At 35.3% G+C, this 20,505-nt stretch overlaps 1 protein-coding gene across 3 annotated transcripts in view; it reads right to left on the bottom strand.

Moving 5' to 3' along the window:
- Positions 1–20,505, bottom strand: part of XIRP2 (xin actin binding repeat containing 2) — a 326,918-nt gene that overhangs the window by 84,319 nt on the left and 222,094 nt on the right. Inside the window, exon 4 of one of the 3 annotated variants that reach the window (XM_058664581.1) lies at positions 799–1,132. The exons of the other annotated variants lie outside the window; for them this stretch is intronic. Within the exon in view, the coding sequence (XP_058520564.1) occupies positions 1,116–1,132 (17 nt within the window). The 3' untranslated portion in view covers positions 799–1,115. Of the gene's footprint in view, positions 1–798; positions 1,133–20,505 lie in introns of those variants that run through there. 3 annotated transcript variants of the gene reach the window in all.

The following is a 20,505-nucleotide window of genomic DNA, read 5'->3' as shown; positions in this document are numbered from 1 at the left end:
GATCTGAGGCTCTCCACAGGGTTATTTGTCAATTTTTGATGCAACTGGAGGTTGAGAACATGGGTTTCACTCATGGAGAGTATTACTGCTGGGGTTGGGGTAGGGGATAGCAGAACTTTGGGCAGCTACTTGAGCACAGGTGACTTAACTGAAGACTAGATGGGCTGCAAATTCCTTTTTTCTCCCCAAGATAAATGCTAACGTCAAAAATTTCACAGGGCAGTACAATAAAATTGTAAGTCCAAATGTAGAATGTAAAAGGAAATAGTCTACATTTTTCAGGATACTTAATGGAAAGGCATTAAGAGGGCAGATAACAGTTAAGATTCCTCAATTAAAGGAGACTTTATCTTAAAACTTTTTTTTTTTCTCTTAAAATGTCTGAGTGTCTGACCTTGGCTGGAAGCTGAGGCTTAATATTGGCTCCAACACATGGGAGATAAATAAAATTAGCAGATATTTTGGCACTTAATTTAGGTGATAACATTATTGACTTATCACTCAAACCCAGTTAATCTCTTTCTAAATGCAAGTGCAAGATTCTTAGTACTTATAGGGCATAGTCCATTTATATTAACCAAGGACTTCACAAGTGTAGATTCCTATAATTTCAGTGTTAAAGAGAAAAAGATTTCACGGATGTTCAATGAAAATCTGAATTATATTGGCTTGCTCTTCTCCCCTGTAACCCGTTGGCCTGTTAAAGGAAAGGTGAACCTCTTTGAAGAGATAAACTCTCTTGCAAAGGGAACACTGTCATTGACAACGAAAAATTATACAACAGAAAAAGGAAACAGGTATTGTATATTCTTTAATCAGTAGATAACTTTAAAATAATCATGTTTGATATGCAGTACTTAAGAAAATATAGTAAATAACACAGAAAATATATGAAATTGGGGATGGGCCAGTATTGTGGCACAGTGAGTTGCTTCAGTCCAGCTGTTAATGTTTCTGGGAAATCAGTGTATGATGGACCAAGCAGTTGGGATGTTGCCATCCCTGTGAGAGATTCAGGTAAATTTCAGGGGTCTTGACTTAGGCTTGGTTCAGCCCTTATTGACAAGGGGGAATGAGACAATGCATGGAAGATTTCTTCTTTCCTGCTCTCACTGTCACTGTTTGGAAATACCTATATTGACAACAAAATGGTCTCAGTTGAAAACCAGCATGCTGAGTTGAGTAAGTCCCAAGAGGACAAATACATGTTTGCTCTGATGTTAGACAGCTAATGCACATAGTACAATATATATGTATGTATTTACACATGTAAACATCATAATGGATACCTTAGCCACTACGCTAAAGGCTGAATCCTGTAGTTTCCTCATAATATGAGCAGTCCGTGAACTTTGTGAAGGACTTTTACCTAGGACGTACTAACCCATCAATTAGAATTTAGCAGTCTGATTTGAACTATGATGGTGGAACCTATTCAGGTGTCAAATAGAAGGAATAAAATACAAGCAGGGTGACTGTAGTTGAGTTATTAACTAATTTCTCCCTGTTCAAGTTTAATTCCATTGAAGTTATGTCACAGTATTAAGGAAATAGGATTAAGGTCATCTGGCAAGTGTGACTCACATTTATATCATATCTCATAGCCTTTTGTAGGGACGTGATGCTAGAGAGTGAAATAAACACTATTAATAGCTATGCTATCACAACAGCATACGCTGGCACCATCTAGGACCAACATGGGTGAGTGAACACTTGACTAATAAGCCAAATATGGGCCTCTTGATGCTACCTGGAAGTCCATACTGGGGAGCGTTTCCCATGATCTAGCTCTGGACATAAAAATAAAATAAACATGTTCTTTACTAGACATTTCCATATGTAGATTATCTTCATCTTTTAAATGTGATTTGGGTTACACCTGTACCTTAAAACAGACTGGCTAGTTAGGTTTTTTCCATTTACATATAAATTGATTATATTTTTTTTCTAGCTTCACAAAGAAGGTCCTGGGAATTTTGACTGGGATTGCATTGATTGGTAACTTGTTTTGGATTGTATGTGCATTTTGGTGATATTAATTCTTCCAACCCACATATATGGAAAATTATTTCATTTGGGGGATGTTCTATTTCTTTCATTAATGTTTTATTAATAAAACATTAAATAAATTTGCAATTTTCACTGCACAAATCTTCCTTGGTTCAATTTATCCCAAGATAAATTTACATTTGTTGTAGCTATTATGAATAGGAATGATAAGTTCTTTCTTAAATAGAATATTGTTTATAAATAACAAAGCTATTAGTTTTTGTAAGCAATTGTAAATAAAGAAAACAAAATTATGGGCATCACAGTAATACATTTCAAGATGTAGCATGGGGCAATTATAATCAAAATTTTCTGGTACTGATATAGAAAAATAACCAGGGATCATTTGAATAGAATAGAAATCCCAAAAATTACCTCCCACAGTTACAACCAATATTTGAAAATGAAGTAAAATTATTCCATAAAGAAAGGACCAGTTCCTAAATTGATAGTTTTGGGAAAATTGGATTTCCGAATGCAGAAGTTTGAAACAAGACCTTATACTCTAACTAAAAATCAACTCACAACAAATCAAGCATTAAACCTAAGACCTGAAACCAACAAATTATTAGAGTAAAACATAGGCAAGACACTGACCTAGGCAGAGACTACTTAGATAATGTCTGGGAGTATGGGCAATTAAAAGAAAATATATAAGTGTAGATTATATCAAGTGAAGTTGCTTTTGCATAACAAAGAAACACTCAACAAAATGAAGGGGAAATTGGCAAAATGGGATAAAATGTTTGCTGCCTACGCATCTGATAAAGAATTAATATTCCGAGTATAAAACAATCTCAGGAATATCAAAAACAAAACAAACAACCCAGTTAAGAAATGGGCTAAGAATGTGAACAGGCATTGTTTCAAAGGATGAAACAAGAATAGATAACAGGAATATGAAAAGCTATTAATAACTACTAGCCATCAGAGTAACAAAAATTAAAATAATAGTGTTGTATGGAATCACCCTGAATAAAGAAAAGATAGTAACAATACATGAAAGAACTCTCCTAAGCTATAAAAAAAAAGAAAGAAATTCTGTCTTTTGCAGGACAATGGATGCAAATGGAGACCATCATGTTTGGTGAAATACACCAGTCTCTAAAAGAGAGATATCCTTTTTTTCTGATCTGTTTCAGCTATAGAGAGCACAACAAAATGTAGTGTACATGAATGAGATCGACACTTTGACATTTAATTAGTGCTACCAGCCCTTTTCTAAGCTTCTGAGAAATAGTGGTCTTTCCATTTGTTGATTTGCTTATTCATTGGAGGATTAAGCTTGTGATTTCTAAGCAAATTGAAGAATATGTTATCACAAAAATTAAGGGAAAAATAAGAAATAGAAGCGAGAGAGTGAGAAGCATTTTTATGTTCCTAAAAGTGTACATATGAAATACATAAAATCTGTTCTCTATATCATATATATATATTTAAAAATGAAATCTTGACATTTACAACAAATATGTAGAATTGGGAATCGTTATGCTAAGTGAAATAAAGCAGACTAAAGGACAAACACTATTTTTCTATTTGCGGGAGTTAATATAAAATTTTGAAATGATGCTAATGACATATTTTGGTATACAGTTATTAATACATCTTCACTGAATCATACTATGTAAATGCCAGTATGTCCTTATTTCCTCAAAGCATGATCATTGTGAAAAATTTCTCATTTGAGATATCAATTATCTCTATTTGCAAGAAACACAGAATAGTTTATTTTTGTATTTAAAGTCCAATCTTGAAGTGAATATGACAAAATGTTAAAAGCTGTAAAATTTTAAAACTAAAATATAAACTTAAAGTATTTGAAAAAACAAGAACAAAAACAAATAATGGAATGCATAAAAGGCATCAGGGAATCCGGAACCTTATTATTGAGAAAAGGAGGTACATTTTAATAAGGGAGCTTCTTTGTTAAAACAAACAAACAAACAAACAAAATAATAATAATGCAGGAACTAGATATTCTTGATAGATTTTTAAAATATTTCAATCAACTTAGCAAAAATAGCTTTTAATAAACACAAAATATCAGGAATGTCTAATTATAATAGAGAGAGAGAAAGAGAGACTATAAGAAAGAGCAAGAAAAGTAGGACCAAGGGAAAATACACTGATGTTTGTACAGAATTTCCAATAATGGTTATCACTGAAAGAAAAAGAAAAACCAGACATGAGTCACACTTTTGGATTCCATACTATCTATAGCACCCGCTGCATCAGAAGTGAATACATAATGTCTGTTTACAATAGATCTTATGCACCCCATTGGTACCATGCTGCTTTGGCCAACATCAAGTGTCCTTTCTCCCCAGTACATGTGGATAAAATTGTGGACCAAGGTAAACTACAGTCTTTCAGATCTTCACCTCCACCGCTCAAATTTGCATATCTGCATGTTGCATAGGTCTAAGATAGAATGGATAAGATGGAGATAGGTTCACAACAAACTGCTTTGGACAAAACATGGAACTGTATAATGTTTGTTGTTGTAATAATACAAAGGGAAGGTTGAATACTGTGTTTTGTAACCTAAATTAGAATTGTAAAGTATTTAGCACATTTGAACAAGATCAAGCATTCCTTCTCTCTCTCTCTCTCTCTCTCTCTCTCTCTCTCTCTCTCTCTCTCTGCCTTTCCAATAAAAATAGATGAATTAGCATCTTAGATGTAGTTCAGAGGGGCAGAAAATGTATGGGGAAATAGTACATTCCAAATATTTAGTGGTGGCACAATTAGAAAAACTAATTCACTCTAGCGATTCAAGAAAGCAAAACAAACAAATCAAGATGTTCTAAGCAGGTGCTGAGGGATACGGGTAAGGGGCACTAACTTGATGAGGCAAACTCATAGCAGATTTCATAAACTGAGTTTCTTCTGAAATTATGAAACATGTATAATTTATAAATATTGCTGCAGTCAAACAAGAGGAAAAGGTTTTGTGAATTGTGAGCAGGTATTTTTACAGAGGGAGCAAGCTGAATTGAAAGAAAAAAGAAGTGAAAGCTAGAAGCAGATGTGGGGAAATATAAAATTTAATAGAAAATCAAAACATATTTGAGGCAGGAAAGATTACAATAAAAAATAAAATTAAATAAGATAAATGTGGAGAAATGTGAGAAGTGTTTCCATAACACAGGAACAAAAGCACACAGGTGACAATGAAGACCTAGATTATGATGGACAGGAAGGACAGAAATATGGCCAAAAGAAAATAACCATTTCTCAGGACAAAAGAGGAAAACAGCAAGGAAATAAATAAATAATTAACTTTAAAAGAAAACATTCTGAAGTGAAAAAAGAGCTGAGATACAAAAGCTCAGAGTTTATCAAGATATCTGGATATGCCCTGATATCGACTTTTTAAGATAAAAATTTATGAATAAGAAAGAGAGCTGACTTGACAGTTCTTCACTAAGATGTGATATAATATGCCAGAATGGGATATGATGGGAAAGGTGTTTATCATTTTGTTTGTCTTTATTGCAGATATACATCATGGATTTGACTGAGAATTCTATTTATAGACAGTTTCTGTGGATTTTAAATGAGGAATATACAGACATGTTTTGCAATACGGAAATGATTGTTCTCTTTTGGGTAGGCAACCTAGTGTATCTGTAAGCCCACAAAAGATAATTCAAAATTCAAGAATAGAGAATCTTAAAGTTGTTATTTAAATAATTTTTATTTATTTCACGGAGAGGTTGAGAAACTCAGAGAGACTGCTCCCATATGTGATTCACTTTCCAAATCCCTCAACTAGCCTGTGGGGCTAAAATCCGGAGCTGGACACGCAATACATTCCTGACACTTTAGAGTCATGAAACAAATTATTGAGCCATCATCACTACCTCTCTGGGAACACATTAGCAAGAAACTGAAGTCAGAGCTAGAGCTAAGATTTGAAACCAGGTACAAGCCAACTGTGGAATGTAACATTCTGATTGGTATTTTAAACACCTGGCCAAATGCTTGACTCCTACTATTTAAATAAAAACCAAATAGACACTTTAGCTGCCATTAGAAAATTGAAAGCAAAAACAAAATCTTTAAAAATTGCTAGTGCAAATACAATGGAAGTCAGTAGGGAGAGTGTTAATACAACTGAAAATTGATCTCCCCTACAATCCAGCTCTCCCACTCTTGGGACCATATGAAAACGAAGTGAAATCTGCATATGAGAAAGTGACCTATAATCCTATATTTATAGCAGCATAATCCATAATAGCAAAGACATGGAAACCACTCAGATGCCCATAGAAAGAGGAATGGATAAAGAAATCATGATGTATTTATTCCATGGAATCTACACAGATATTAAAACAAATGAAATGCTACCTCTTGGAACAAAATGGTCTCAGCTTGACAAAGACAAATATGATCTCTTCTGTCTGACATAAGGCAACATTCATGCAAAATACAAAACAGATAATACATAGGTGAACAAGGTACAAGGCACATAAATGCTTATACATGAACTGTATAATTCAGACTAGCATACCAGGAAGTGAAGCTGCAGTATGCATTCTACCCCCCAAAAAGTAGTACTCCCAATGAAACTTAAATATACTTTGACAGTAGGATACTAGATTTTCTATCATTGCTTATACTTACAATGCCATAATGCACTTAAATAGCAGAATGTTGGACTTACGACTGTTCCTGAAGGACTATAGTGTTTATTTAATAATATGGGAGAAAACAGTGAGTGGGGTGAGAATCAGTGAGGGGAAGGGGAAGAGAAGGGGGATTCCCTATACCTACAAAATCATATTATGGAAAATAATGAAAAAATGTATGTGGAAAACAATAATTTTATAATTCCTAACATTATATGCTAAGAATATAATACTATGTGGTTCTGACTACAAATCAAACTGAATTCTGTGACATTAAATGCAGTAAACATCACAAGTGGAGAATAGTAGTGGAAATAAATCAAGTTGGATTTTCAATATTTAGATATTTGAAAGACAAGAAGAGAGTAAGAGAGAAAGAGAGAGTGAAAGTGAGAGGGAGAGAGAAGAGAAAGAGACAGACAGAAACAGAGAGATCTTCTAGTCTCTTTTTCTCTCCCCAAAATGTTCGTGAAAGGCAGGGCTTGGACAGATTGAAACCAGGAACAAAGAAGTTTGCCTAGGTATTCTGTGTACTTGACAAGGACCCAACTATTCAATAGTTAATTTAAAAAATTAAAAACAATAATTTACAAATCGATATTCATTTAAATGCTGCTCTTGGCTTTTTAATATGGTGGATAAGCATGGTCTATTGAATCAGAGAGTTGTGCATTTAGAAATCAGCTCTTGCATTTGAAAGCTGTGTCCCTTGACATCGTTAAATTACACAACCTCTCAAAGTTTTTAAAATGCAGATAATAAATGTTGTTGAACTAGGATAAAAATCTACATTACTTTTAGTGGAATACAAATAATCCCTCTGAATCAAACAACAAAATTTACTAAAAGGAACAAAATAGAGCACATTTCTAAAACGTGGAAATATATCTAAATAACTGTAAAAAATATTTTAAAGCTGTCAGTTACACTTTATTTCAGAATGCTTTGCAAAGTGATTAAATGTTTAAATCTAAATTAAACTTATGAGAAGAAAGGCACACTTTTAAAAGTCCATATATGTAGTCGATATTTCACACAGCACAAAGAAGTGTATAGTTAATAAAACACTCTCATAGGCTAGTACTACTAAATTTTTAAAGATTTATTTGTTTTTCATTACAAAGTCAGATATACAGAGAGGAGGAGAGACAGAGGGGAAGATCTTCCGTCCGATGATTCACTCCCCAAATGAGCCACAACGGCCGGTGCTTGCCAATCCGAAGCCAGGAACCTGGAACCTCTTCCGGGTCTCCCATGTGGGTGCAGGGTCCCAAATCCTTGGGCTGTCCTCCACTGCTTTCCCAGGCCACAAGCAGGGAGCTGGATGGCAAGTGGAGCTGCCAGGACTAGAACCGGCACCCATATGGGATCCTGGTGCGTGCAAGGCAAGGACTTTAGCCACTAGGCCACACCACTGGGCCCAAGCACTAGTAAATTTTTATGAGTAACTAATTGCTACTGCTTTGCATATATCCTAAACCTCATATATATGTATGATTAACATTTTAAGGGGGATATGCCTTAAGGAAATATGATAATTATAGCCAAATTCTTCTCTAAAGGGTAAGATTAGAATGATTGTCAATCCAGCTTTCTGTCCACATGAGAATATTGTCAAATACTTGGGTGTTTTATGAATTTGATAGGTGAGCATTGCATCTCATTATTTTAATTTATACTAACACATTTCTTTTGAGTGAGGCAAAGCAGTGCATGAATATTTTAACAGATTTTTAAAAAAAGAACTGAAAATTGTTTTAAGTATAAAATCTAAGTAATATAAATTCTACAAATTGAGAATATGCTAAGGGATTAGTATACATATATAGCATATATAATTAAGCAATCTTGTAAAGTTTTATTTTTAAGGATTAATAAAGAACAAGAAAATTTCCATATTAAAATATCACTGGGACTTCAGTTTCTGCTTTAGCTTGCAGGGAGTTGCCAAAGAATGTACCTGCAAAAGAACAGAAAGCTAAATACTGCCCTAAATTACAGTGTTCTTAACTCCACCTGAGAGTTAATGGGTACACAAACTTTATGGAACTGAAAGCAAAAAATAACAGTAGCTGGTTTTGTGGAAGAATGAGTTAAGCTGCCATTTGTGATCTTTGCATCTCATACCAGAATGTTGGTTCTCGTACAACCTGCTTTACTACCCACCCAGCTCCCTGCTAATGAATCTAACAGAGGGTCAGATAATGGCCCACGTACTTGGACCCCTGACACCTATGTGAGAAACCCAAATGGAGTTCCAGGCTCTTGCTTTTAGGCTGGCCCAGCTTCAGTTGTGATCCTCTGGGGAGTGATCCAGCAGATTGAAGAGCTTTCTCTCTGTCTCTGCTTCCCTCTGTTATTCTGATTTTCAAATAAGAATAAATCCTAATTAAAGAAAAAAAGCAAGAAGCCTTGGCTTAGACAATAGGGGTCACTGTTACTTTCATCATTAACATCATTTAACAGCGGGGCTGTTTGGATTTTTGGATTTTTTTTCTTTTAAAGATTTATTTATTTTTATTGGAAGGGCAAATTTACAGAGAGAAGGAGAGACAGAGAGAAAATTCTTCTCTCTGCTGATTCACTCTCCAAGCAGCTGCAATGGCAGAAGCTGAGCCAAACTGAAACCAGGAGACATGAGCTTCTTTCTTTCAGATCTTCCACATGGGTACGGGGTCCCAAGGCTTTGGGTCATCCTCTACTGCATTTCCAGGCTACTAGCAGGGAATGAGAAGTAGAGCAACCAGGACACAAATTGGCACCCACCCATATGGAATCCTGGTGGTTGCAAGGTGAGGATTTAGCCACTCTCTGGGCCCCTGGACTTTTCTATTTTTAGATTAAAAAAATTAAAAAAGCTTTTTAAAAAGTGTACTTCATTAAGAGAGAGAGGGAGAGAGAGAGAAACAGAGAGACACACACACAGAGAAAGAGAGCTACATTTCATCTGGAGTTTATTCTTCAAAACCCTGAATGGCTGCAAGGCAGAGAATGGGCCAAGCTGAAATCAGGAACCTAGAAGTTCTTCCAAGGACGTGGGTCACCCTCCCCTGAGTTTCTGGGTGCCTTATTTTGGAGTTATATAGAAAGAAGAGCAGGCAGGACTTGAACTGGCACCCTTATGGAATGCTGCTCTCACAGGCAGTAGTTTAATCTGCATGGCTTCTGGCTGAGTGATATTGTGAAAGTCCTATATGTTTCAGCCACAGAATTTGTACCTACCCAGCAATTTATACATACATGTGCAAACACACACACACAAAAGAAGTTCATATAGACCTTTAGAAAAGTAAAAGTAAAAGCTTATATCAGAGATTATGAATCATTTAAATAGACTTACCATTAACTAACGAAGCAGAGGAAACCATGTATGTGAATGAAATTCATAGACATTATCTAAATTGTCATACACACTCGAATGAAGAAACAGAGGATCCAACATGTGTGGGGGATATAGCAAATAATTTGTATATAATGTGTATATTTTCAATCTAGAATATTTAATGCATATGTATATTGATGGATATGTGCAGTAATAATATGTGTATATGCCGGCTGAAATTTATTTGTAACTGAATTCAGTACAGGGCATGGTTTTGTGACCATGCTCATTGTGGTGTGGGAAATTTGAGTTGCCTGATAAGCATGCTTCTACCTAGGAATGAACAAGATCTGCCTTCTTGCTTCATTGATCATCCTACAAATGTGTTCTTTTCACAGTCCATGCAAGACCATTTTTGTTCATGGTTTTCATGAGTAGGTCACTTAGCTGGTCAAGGTGGTTGTCAAGGTGGCTGTACTGAAAAAGTGCAAGAAAGCTATTAAGTGCCTAAAGGAGAAAGTACACAACTTTCACGAGCTTTGCTCAGGTGTGTTAGAGATTGTGAGTTCCTGTGTAAAGAATCAATTACATACATTGAGTAGGATGCCTTTAAGTGGAAGCACACATAATGCAAAAGTGATGGATTTTCCAATTGATGAAAATCTTGTGACTAGAGACTCACAGTAACCATCCCTGTTTCTTTTAGAAGCAATGTTTTAGTACCATGAATTGAACAATTTTACAGAGCATAACTGCCACAATATCAAAATATTACCTTGCTAATTTCATCTTTAGAGCTTATAACCACAAAGTCATAAAGTAGAAACTGAGGACATATTGGTTTAAGTCTATATTCCTAAATATTAGAGTTTTTTGGAATGTGAGGTATGAAAATGAAGATAGTATATATCTGTACAGTAGTCATTAACAATAGCCCAAAAAAGTGTGTAAGTAGAACTAGAATGGAGGAGATAGAAAATTATTTATTTCTGTTTTTTGATGACCTCCAGTTATATCCATGTTGCTGCAAATGACAAGATTTTATTATTGCTGAATAGTATTCCATTGTGTATGTTTACACATTTAAAATTTTTAAATTAGTATTCAAAACATTAGATAAAAGTTCAACTCCATAGCCATAGGTAAAGGATTTGATGTATTTTATAACACAGAATTTGGACATCCTACTTTAATTTTTTTAAATTCATTTGAAAGGCAGATTGAGAGAGAGAGAGACAGAGATTTCTTCTGATGTTTCACTTCCCAAATGGCTGTAATGGTAAGTGATAGAAGTATAACTGATAATGCTGACTAATAACTAGAAATGTAATAGAAGACATAAAAAATCAATTACTAGAGCAGTTAATTCACCAACTGAAAGCAGAGAATTGAAAATACGATGAAACAAACAAAAATCATGTATCATGATTCTAGCAAAACACATCATTAATGAAATATAAACATTATTTGGCAGCTTTTTAAAAGATATATTTATTTTTATTGGAAAGGCAGATATACAGAGAGGAGGAGAGACAGAGAGGAAGATCTTCCATCTACTGATTCACTCCCCGAGCAGCTGAAACGGCTGGAGCTGAGCTGATCCGAAGCCAGGAGCCAGAAACCTCTTCCCACGTGGATGCAGGGTCCCAAATCCTTGGGCTGTCCTCCACTGCTTTCCCAGGCCACAAGCAGGGAGCTGGATGGGAAGCAGGGCTGCTGAGGTTAGAACTGGCGCCCATATGGGATCCTGGTGCGTGCAAGGCAAGGACTTTAGCCGCTAGGCTACTGCGCTGGGCCCAATTGGCAACTTTTGTCAAACTTTTACAATAATAAAAAACTGTTTTTTTTTTTTTTTTGGTAAGAAATATACTTTAGCAAAAAGGCATGGGAAATTTGAAAGTAAAATGATAAGAAGTTGAACCAGGGTGATCCCAAGAATAAGAGCTATTGTGTTTAAGTTAATATCACTCAAAACAGACTTCAAGACTCAGAGTATTTGTGATATAAAAAGGGGTTTTAGGGCCTGTGGCGATTGCGTATTGGCTAAATCCTCACCTTGCATCTGTCAGGATCCCATATGAGCAATGGTTCATGTCCTGCCTATTCTACCTCCCATCCAGCAACCTGCTTGTGGACTGGGAAAGCAGTGGAAAATGTCCCAAAGCCTTAGGACCCTGCACCTGGGAGACTTAGATTAAGCTCCTGGCTCCTGGCTTCCGATTGGCTCAGCTTGGGCCATTGTGGCCATTTGGAGAGTGAACCAACAAATTAAAGTTCTTTCTCCCTGTTTCTTCTCTCTGTAAACTTGCCTTTCAAATAAAAAATTACACAAATCTTAAAAAAGGGTGGAGGGGCTTTACACAATGTCAGCTAGGGACAATTAATTAAGACACAAGAACCTCAAAATAGGTATAAATCTGTAATAAAATTTCTCAAATACATGAAAATTCATCTAAGAATGAAGTAGATAAACTATTAATCATAGTTGGAAATTTCAAACACCTTTTCTCTTTGCTTGATAGGATATGTAGCAGAAAAAAATTTAAAAGTTATCAGTTATTTGACTTAGTTGGTATCTGATTTCCTGCTAATACATTCTAGAAGGAAGCAGAGCATGGTTCAAGTATATGGTTCTATATCCCTATCATTTAAGACCCAGGTGAAGTTATGTGACTTTGGCTTTAGCTTGGCCTAACCCTGGCTTCTGTGGGCTTTTGGGGCCTGAAGCAGTGGAATGAATAACCCTGTGTCTTCCTCTTTCAAGTAGATGAAAATAAACATATCAGCATGTATCAAAGATGTCAACTGTCAACTAATAACAATGACTATTCTTAAACTGAACACAGAGGACACTAAATATATCCTGGATCAAAATAAATAAAATCTTGATACACACATCAAATAATAAAGTCATACAGAATATATTCCTTGAACACAAACACATTAGTGGATAATCAATAACAAGATATTTTAGAAAAGTCCTCAAATCTTTCAAAACTAAACAGCCCACTTCTAACTACTCCAGGGGTTAAAGAAGTCATAGTATAATTAAAATACATTTTAAACAAATGATATATAACAACATACATTAAAAATGAATGCAGTTACAGTAGAAACTAGCAAATTATTAAAAAGAGAAAGTTACATGGTATTGGGTGAGACAGAAGAGAGAATATTCGATCTACAAGATAAACTTTTGAGATACCTCAGTCATATTTTTTTTTTTAAAGAATGGGGCCCTGCTCAGTAGCCTAGTGGCTAAAGTCCTTGCTTTGCATGAGCTCAGATCCTATTTGGGCACCTTTTTGTGTCCCAAGTGCTCCACTTCCCATCCAGCTCCTCGCTAGTGACCTTGGAAGGCAGGGGAGAATGGTCCAAAGCCTTGGAACCCTGCAGCCACTTGGGAAACCCAAGGGAAGTTCTTGTCTCCTGTCTCCTGGCTTTGAGTAAGCTTAGTTCCACCCATTGTGGCCACTTGAACCAGTGGAAGGAAGATCTTTCTCTCTGTTCTCCTTCTCTCTGTAAATCTGACTTTCCAATCTAAATAAATAAATCTTTTAAAAAAGAAAAATTAGAAATATTGAAAAGAATTTGTCCTAGGGATGCAGGAATTGTGCAGCACATGAGAAAAAAAATATACATTACATTAGCACACTGAAGAATAAAAATGATATGATTGTCTCAATAGAAACAGAAAAATCATTTGATAAAATATAACAATCTGTCACAATTAAAAAAACTTTAGCAAACTGGATATACAAGGAACATATCTCAGTATGTTCAAGGCACTACACCAAAAAACCCACAGCTAGCATAAAATTGAATTCAGGAGAAGCTGGAAGCATTTATACTCAGATCTGGAATCACAGAAATTATTTAACTAATACCAGAAAAGGCATATTAAGAATAGGACACAGAAATAAAGGTACCTCAATATGTTGTGGAAAAATGAAATCAAAAAGGAAAATTTATTTTGGCACATAAATATTTGAAATTCATGCAGAGCTATTTTAATGCTTATTTTTCCATGAATGTTTTGACGATCTCTTATAAAAACAGGAAATGAGGGCACAAATAGAAGATAATGGTAGATATGGTAGATATTAATGTGACAATATTAGGAATCATTTTGGAATGTAATGATGTAAATACACCAATTAGACCAGAGAGGGTATACCTAAGAAGCCGTTGAACTTGACTGGACAATAAGATGCTGGACTCTATGTTTGGTATATGCTTGCAATGGGGGAATCTCAACTGAACTTGAGCTGTGGTTATGCAACAAGGTGGAGGAATCCACCATGGTGGGAGGGTTTGGGGAGGGGTGGGAGAACCCAAGTATCTATGTAACTGTGTCACATAATACAATGTAATTAATGAAGTTAAATAATAATAAAAAAAAAAAGTTAAAAAAAAACAAAACTGTGTTACATAATGCAATGTAATCAATAAAAAAAAGAAAAAAAAATATTATCAGATTATTTTTCCTTGTAATATGCTAAGAAATAGAATAACTATTTTTCATTATATTAAATATTATAAGCAATCTAGTCATGCATTAAAATATATGAGAAGATGTACATGAGTTGTATACAAATGCTGTTTTACAAAAGCAACTTGAGTATATGCATACTTAATCTTCAACTGGATCTGGAACCAATTTATCACAGATACTGGGGTTTTATCAGACTAGCTGCAACATCATAAATCTCATAATTACATTTAATAAGAGAAACAATTATTTTAAACTGTATCATGAAAAATAAAAATTCATAAAAAAGAATCAGTTATTTCTCACTGGATAACATACATTAATATTAGATGAACTTTTCAGATTTTTTTGTCTTACCTTTTAGAGATATATATATATATTTTTAATATATTTATTTTTATTGCAAAGTCATATATACAGAGAGAAAGAGAGACAGAGAGGAAGATCTTCCATCGGATGATTCACTCCCCAAGTGAGCCGCAACGGCCGGCGCTGTGCCGATCCGAAGCCGGGAACCAGGAACTTCTTCCGGGTCTCCCACGCAGGTGCAGGGTCCCAAGGCTTTGGGCCGTCCTCGACTGCTTTCCCAGGCCACAAGCAGGGAGCTGGATGGGAAGTGGAGCTGCCGAGATCAGAACCGGTGCCCACATGGGATCCCGGGGCGCGTTCAAGGTGAGGACCTCAGCCATTAGGCCACACCGCCGGTCCCACCTTCTAGGTATATTGCCAATGTTGGAGATGTATCCTGAGTACTACTTGTCTTTTGTTGCTTTATAATAGACTTTCTTCGCACAATGGTTGAAAATTTTTAACCTTTATTTTTAGTCATTTAAGATTTTTTTCAGTGAGAGAAGTAAATCAATAATATGTTAATAATATGATAATCTAGGCATGAACATTAGGAGCATCATGTATGGATCAGTTACATTCTAGTCATCTATCCTAAGCATATAAATCATCATCCAATTTTCATAAGATACATGAGCAAGTGCTATTTTGTTTTTTTAATGAATAAATGGAAAGATAGAGATAATAAATGTCTTTTTCAACATATTGTGCCCAAGGTCTCATAGTCAAAACCTGGGTTCAAAAAGTCTGGTGCCAAGTTCGGTATTTTCAGTTTCTATGTTACAAGTTTCATTTTTTATATTAATGATTAAGTCAGGCAATCATATTTTAGAAATAACTGTACAGAAATATTTTAAAGTGAGTTCATTCATGTTTATATGTATTTTTTCAATGTATTTGTGAGAGGTGCATAATAGAACACATTCTAAGTTCTTGATATTTCCGAGTTCTAGTTATCATTCTCCTCCTTTCAGCTTCAGGCACCTGTGTGGCTCCCTTTCTAACTCTGGAGTATTTCTTCCTTGTTAGCTGGCAAGATGATCAGTTTCATCTCTTTGTCCCAAGAACTCTGGTGGAGTTTTCTATGGTTTCTGCATGTCACCTCTCCAGAGAAGCTCCTTCTCAGCATGCGGTATCTCTCCATAATTTCTCCACCAACACGTGATGGAATGGTTCCTAGTTGGTATCCGTTGACATGACCTTTTCAACATCTCTAGCCTCTCCAATGAAGGCTGGAACACAGCCTCAGGGAAACCAATTCATTTCTGCATTCTTTCCTTCCTGGGTGCTCAGTGTTACCCCAGCTTCAGTGGCTGCTCCCACATTATTTTGGGACTCTAGCCTTTTCTTTACAGCCTTAAAGTCAATACTTTGTAGTCACAATCTCCAGCTATATTTAATAATTTTAAGATAACTTTCCTTTCTCTTTTCATATTACTGAATTATTCCTGCTTCCTGATTGAATGAAATAAAATTGAAATAGTTATTTTTATTGGTTGAGTATTGTGCATATGTATTTATATCTACCGATATAAATACTAAACTTGAAATTGTGGGCATTGTGGATTCCAGACATTTTTAAAAATATTAATACAAATTCTATTTTTTGGTGCACTTTTGTATAGGTGTGTTCCTGTGTTTTGTGTTTATAGAAAAGTAATGATGGAGACAAAGGACAGCCCCCAGTCATTCTGTGTATAGATTTCTGCAGAATAATATATTCAAAGCCATTTCTCCTTTGCTTTATCAAACAAATACAACATGTTCTTAAAAGGGCACTAATTTTGAAATCTGGAGACTTTCTAGTGTACCTACTATGATCAAATGTTATTCCAAACTAGAATGAAGAACACTTGAAGCATATATCTTTTCATGGCATAAAGAACATACCAATAAAATAGTAGATAATCAAAGAAGTAAAAGAATAACGAACACTTTTCTGAAAGTTGAACTCAAATAAGGAATAGATCAGGAGTGCATAATTAAACACTGGCTTCTACTGTTTCTATTCTTCCTTTCAAAAACTTAATACTTTGCATGTATGTTGACAAATTTCATTTCTATGCTTCTATTATACTCAGTGAACTGCGTTGCTGTAAATAAAAAACATGGCAAATATTTCTATGTCACAGTTGATTGGCTCATATTAGGAACTTGGAGAATGTCTCAGAATGGATTAAATGGGTATTTTTGATTGAATGTTAAGAAGGCAAGAAGAGAACAAAAGTTTAAAAAGATGCAGTGAAGTATGAAAGGGAGAAACCAAGAATAGCAAGCATAATTATTTTTGAACATTGACTGAGAAGTGACTATTTCTTCATCCATTTTTATTAACTCAACAGTCATTCATATTTTGCTTCAGTTGTCATTTCAAGTTAATAGGTCAGTTTCTCATACTCTTCAAACCTTGTCATTTAAAAAACATATTCTCTTGACTGGTTATAAAAACTTGAATATGGAAGACTGTATTTGGTAAAATATTTTGCACAGCTTATTGTGCAAATTTATGCCTGAAACATAAAATGCATAGTAAATCACCTTCTTGTCAAAGCTGAGATATCATAGTCAAAAATATTCATTGAAAATCTACTAGACAGTGTGCAAGTACAGCTTGGTTTGCACCTTAGTCAATGCAAAGAACTTGAAATCACTGCACATACTTTAAAATAGTTCACCCTAATTATAGATTCATATTAGAGAGGTTTTCTAAAAATGTATTCTACCTAGTTGGCAAACTAATCCTGTGTTTTGATTTCCTATGCAGTTGCTATTTTGAATCCTATGTGGTGCAATTAGTTATTTTGAACTGATAGTCCAGGGAATATAATGTGTTTAGGCTCATTAAATATTTTTTATTTATGTCAAAAGTCCAAAAAATTATGATTTATGCATTTATGACATTTTGTCCAGTGCGTTTCAAATAAGCAGGTAGTTATTGTTTACCTTATAGTTATAAAGATTTTTGCACTGAAACTAGAGGAAGTAAGTAATGTTTTCAAGGTCACAAAATTTGTATGTGCCCAAAATAGGATTTCATCTGGGTATACTTGGCACCAAAGTTCATGTTTTGCTATTTCATCGCATTGAATCCATGTATATTTCTATGCAGCCTCCCACATATTCACAAATTATAACTATGCTCAGTAATTCTTAAGGTTTTTCTCCTGTGGGACAAAACTGATCAATCAATTAATTCAATCATTAAACATACTTTTTTAAATGTATGCTCTACGAAGGGCAATTATTTTTACATAATTTTGAATGAGTCAGTCAATTTCATGCCAGAATCATCCTGTAGATGCAGGCAGAAGTTCCCATGAAGGGGAGGATGGGATGTATTCATCAGAGTTGCTGTACAAAACACATGTGACTATTTTCTCTGTTACTCTGTCAGTGGTCTTGGACACCTAATTTTCCTGAAGACATCTAAGCTCCTCCTATCATGAGAATCTTAGTTGAGTGATTTTATATGGGATATTGGAGTAGTGAACAATTCTCCACAGGCTCTTTTTCTGTTATTTAACTAGCCATTCAGCTATTGGGTCTGAGTTTTCTGTTCTGGTTTTCAAGTTCTGATTAATTATGACTGGACTTATCTTACTGTTTCACAAGTCCATGTTGTGATGAGTACTGGGATATCAAATCTGTTGTTTTAAAGAAGTAAAAGATGAACAAGACATTGGGAAGGAAAATCAGGTTTTCTTTATACCCACCCTTGGTTCATGGCTGGATCCCCTGTAACAAAGTGCAGACCAACAAGAGAAATACACGGATTATTTTAGTATAATTTTTACTAGATACAGAAGGCTTTATATGGAAATGAACATCTAAAGAAAAAAGTAATTGAATTTGAACATTTCTATGCTCAATTTGATGGAGGGGGAGAATCCTGGAGAAAGATTCTAGGATGAATGTATTAGCTAAGTGTAACAAACTGGAAAAAACTTATAAAAGCCTGTTCATTCAGGTTCCTTTCTTTCCCTTCTTCTTTGAAGATAAAGCATGCTCTTTTGCCTAGTTATGGGAGCGGGCACCTCACACACGAAAGTCTTACACCTTGATTCAGTGGAAGGTCAAAACACCCTTCTTGCATCTATTGTTTCTAACATTCCTTCAGCTTAAATTATTCAGTATGCCAAAATTCTCCTTTTCAGGGTAATGTGTCTGAACCCATTAGAAACAAAAATACTCAGCTGGCACACTTCTCTGACAGAAAGAGCTGTCAGCCACATGTAGCTTAATTCAGAAATTGCTAAAGTTGATGTACAGTTGTGAAAACAGTAATGGGTTGATATCACCTGTGCAGGATGATATTAGCCTACTAACACAAAGAACTCAGAAAATATTTTGCCAGACTCAAGAGCAAATTACTTTGAAATATAAGTAGAAACTGACTTTTAAAAATTATGAAAAATTGAATGAGAGGGAGGGAATAAGGGAGCCTAGGACTAGAAACAGGCCAAACTAACTCCAGCCCACAGCCTTTTGCTAGCATGTACACACTAAAAACTAGCAGCAGTTTTTCTCTGCCATAACAATGCATAATATTTTTCTTTCTTCTTTGCACACCATGCTTGCCTTGCAAGGTCCTCACCAATCAATCTTTTAATCAACGCTTCCCAGGCCAATATATATCACAACCCAGCAATGTTCCTACCTAATCCTCGTGACATCTCCTTTTAGCTTGAAGCAGCCAGAGCCAAATGGAGCCCACCAATGCCATAAAGCAAAAGTCAGAATGTTAATAAAACACTGCTGAACCACCTTGGCCTTGCCTCAGTGCACAAAATGTCAACACCCACCATATGAGTACTTTGCAGTACACTTCACATGCATGCACAACGTGCACAAAGCAACGGGCTTCCATCTTACCTCATCTCTGCCCTGGCACCCCACCCAGCCCATAAGATGTTTAAAACCCAGTGCTGTTCCCCTGGATAGCCATTTTCCTCATGTGGTCATGTCCTGCCAGGGAACAGTCCATCAGACCTTCCACCCCTCAAAAAACCCTTTGTTTGGAAAAAATGAAAAATTGGTCCTTATGCCCCTTGTAATTCCTAAAAACTCTGTTTTCCATCTTCACTTTCATAATTTGCAGTAGCCTATTTTGTCATAATGGGTTTTTGTACATATGGACAGGGACCTCATCAATTTTTTTTAAGTAAGGTATATTTTGCTTTACATTGTAGGTTGCACTAATAATCATGCTACAAGGATGATTTTATAAATCCCAGGCTAGATTGTAAGTGTTAGGGTTTCAAAGAGGAGGTTTTATGCATTGTCAGTTTGTGCATTGACACATAATTGATATTAACATCCACTGTTAAGATTGAGATGTTAAAGTTTCTCTCCGAGGATTCATACTGTTTTCGCACTATTTTTAAATAATCTATTTCCTCATTAGCTTCCATCTTCTGTTAACCTTTTCAGTCCCAGAATTCATCTTCTATTAATTTTAAATCTTATTCCATGGTCTGATCTCAACAGAAATTCAACCTTTGGTTAACATTTAAAAAAAACTTACTTATTTTTATATGAAAGATGTATTTACATAGGGAAGAAGAGACACACAAAAAGAGATTTTCCAGCTACTGGTTCATTCCCCAAATAGCCACAACTGCCAGGGCTGTGTCTATCTGAAGCTAGTAGCCAGGAAACAG

The sequence above is a fragment of the Ochotona princeps genome, chromosome 5 (genome assembly GCF_030435755.1).
Source record: "Ochotona princeps isolate mOchPri1 chromosome 5, mOchPri1.hap1, whole genome shotgun sequence".
NCBI classification, from domain to species: Eukaryota; Metazoa; Chordata; class Mammalia; order Lagomorpha; family Ochotonidae; genus Ochotona; species Ochotona princeps.
The sequence above is the reverse complement of the archived record's forward strand: the minus strand, read 5'-3'. Positions and strand labels throughout refer to the sequence as shown.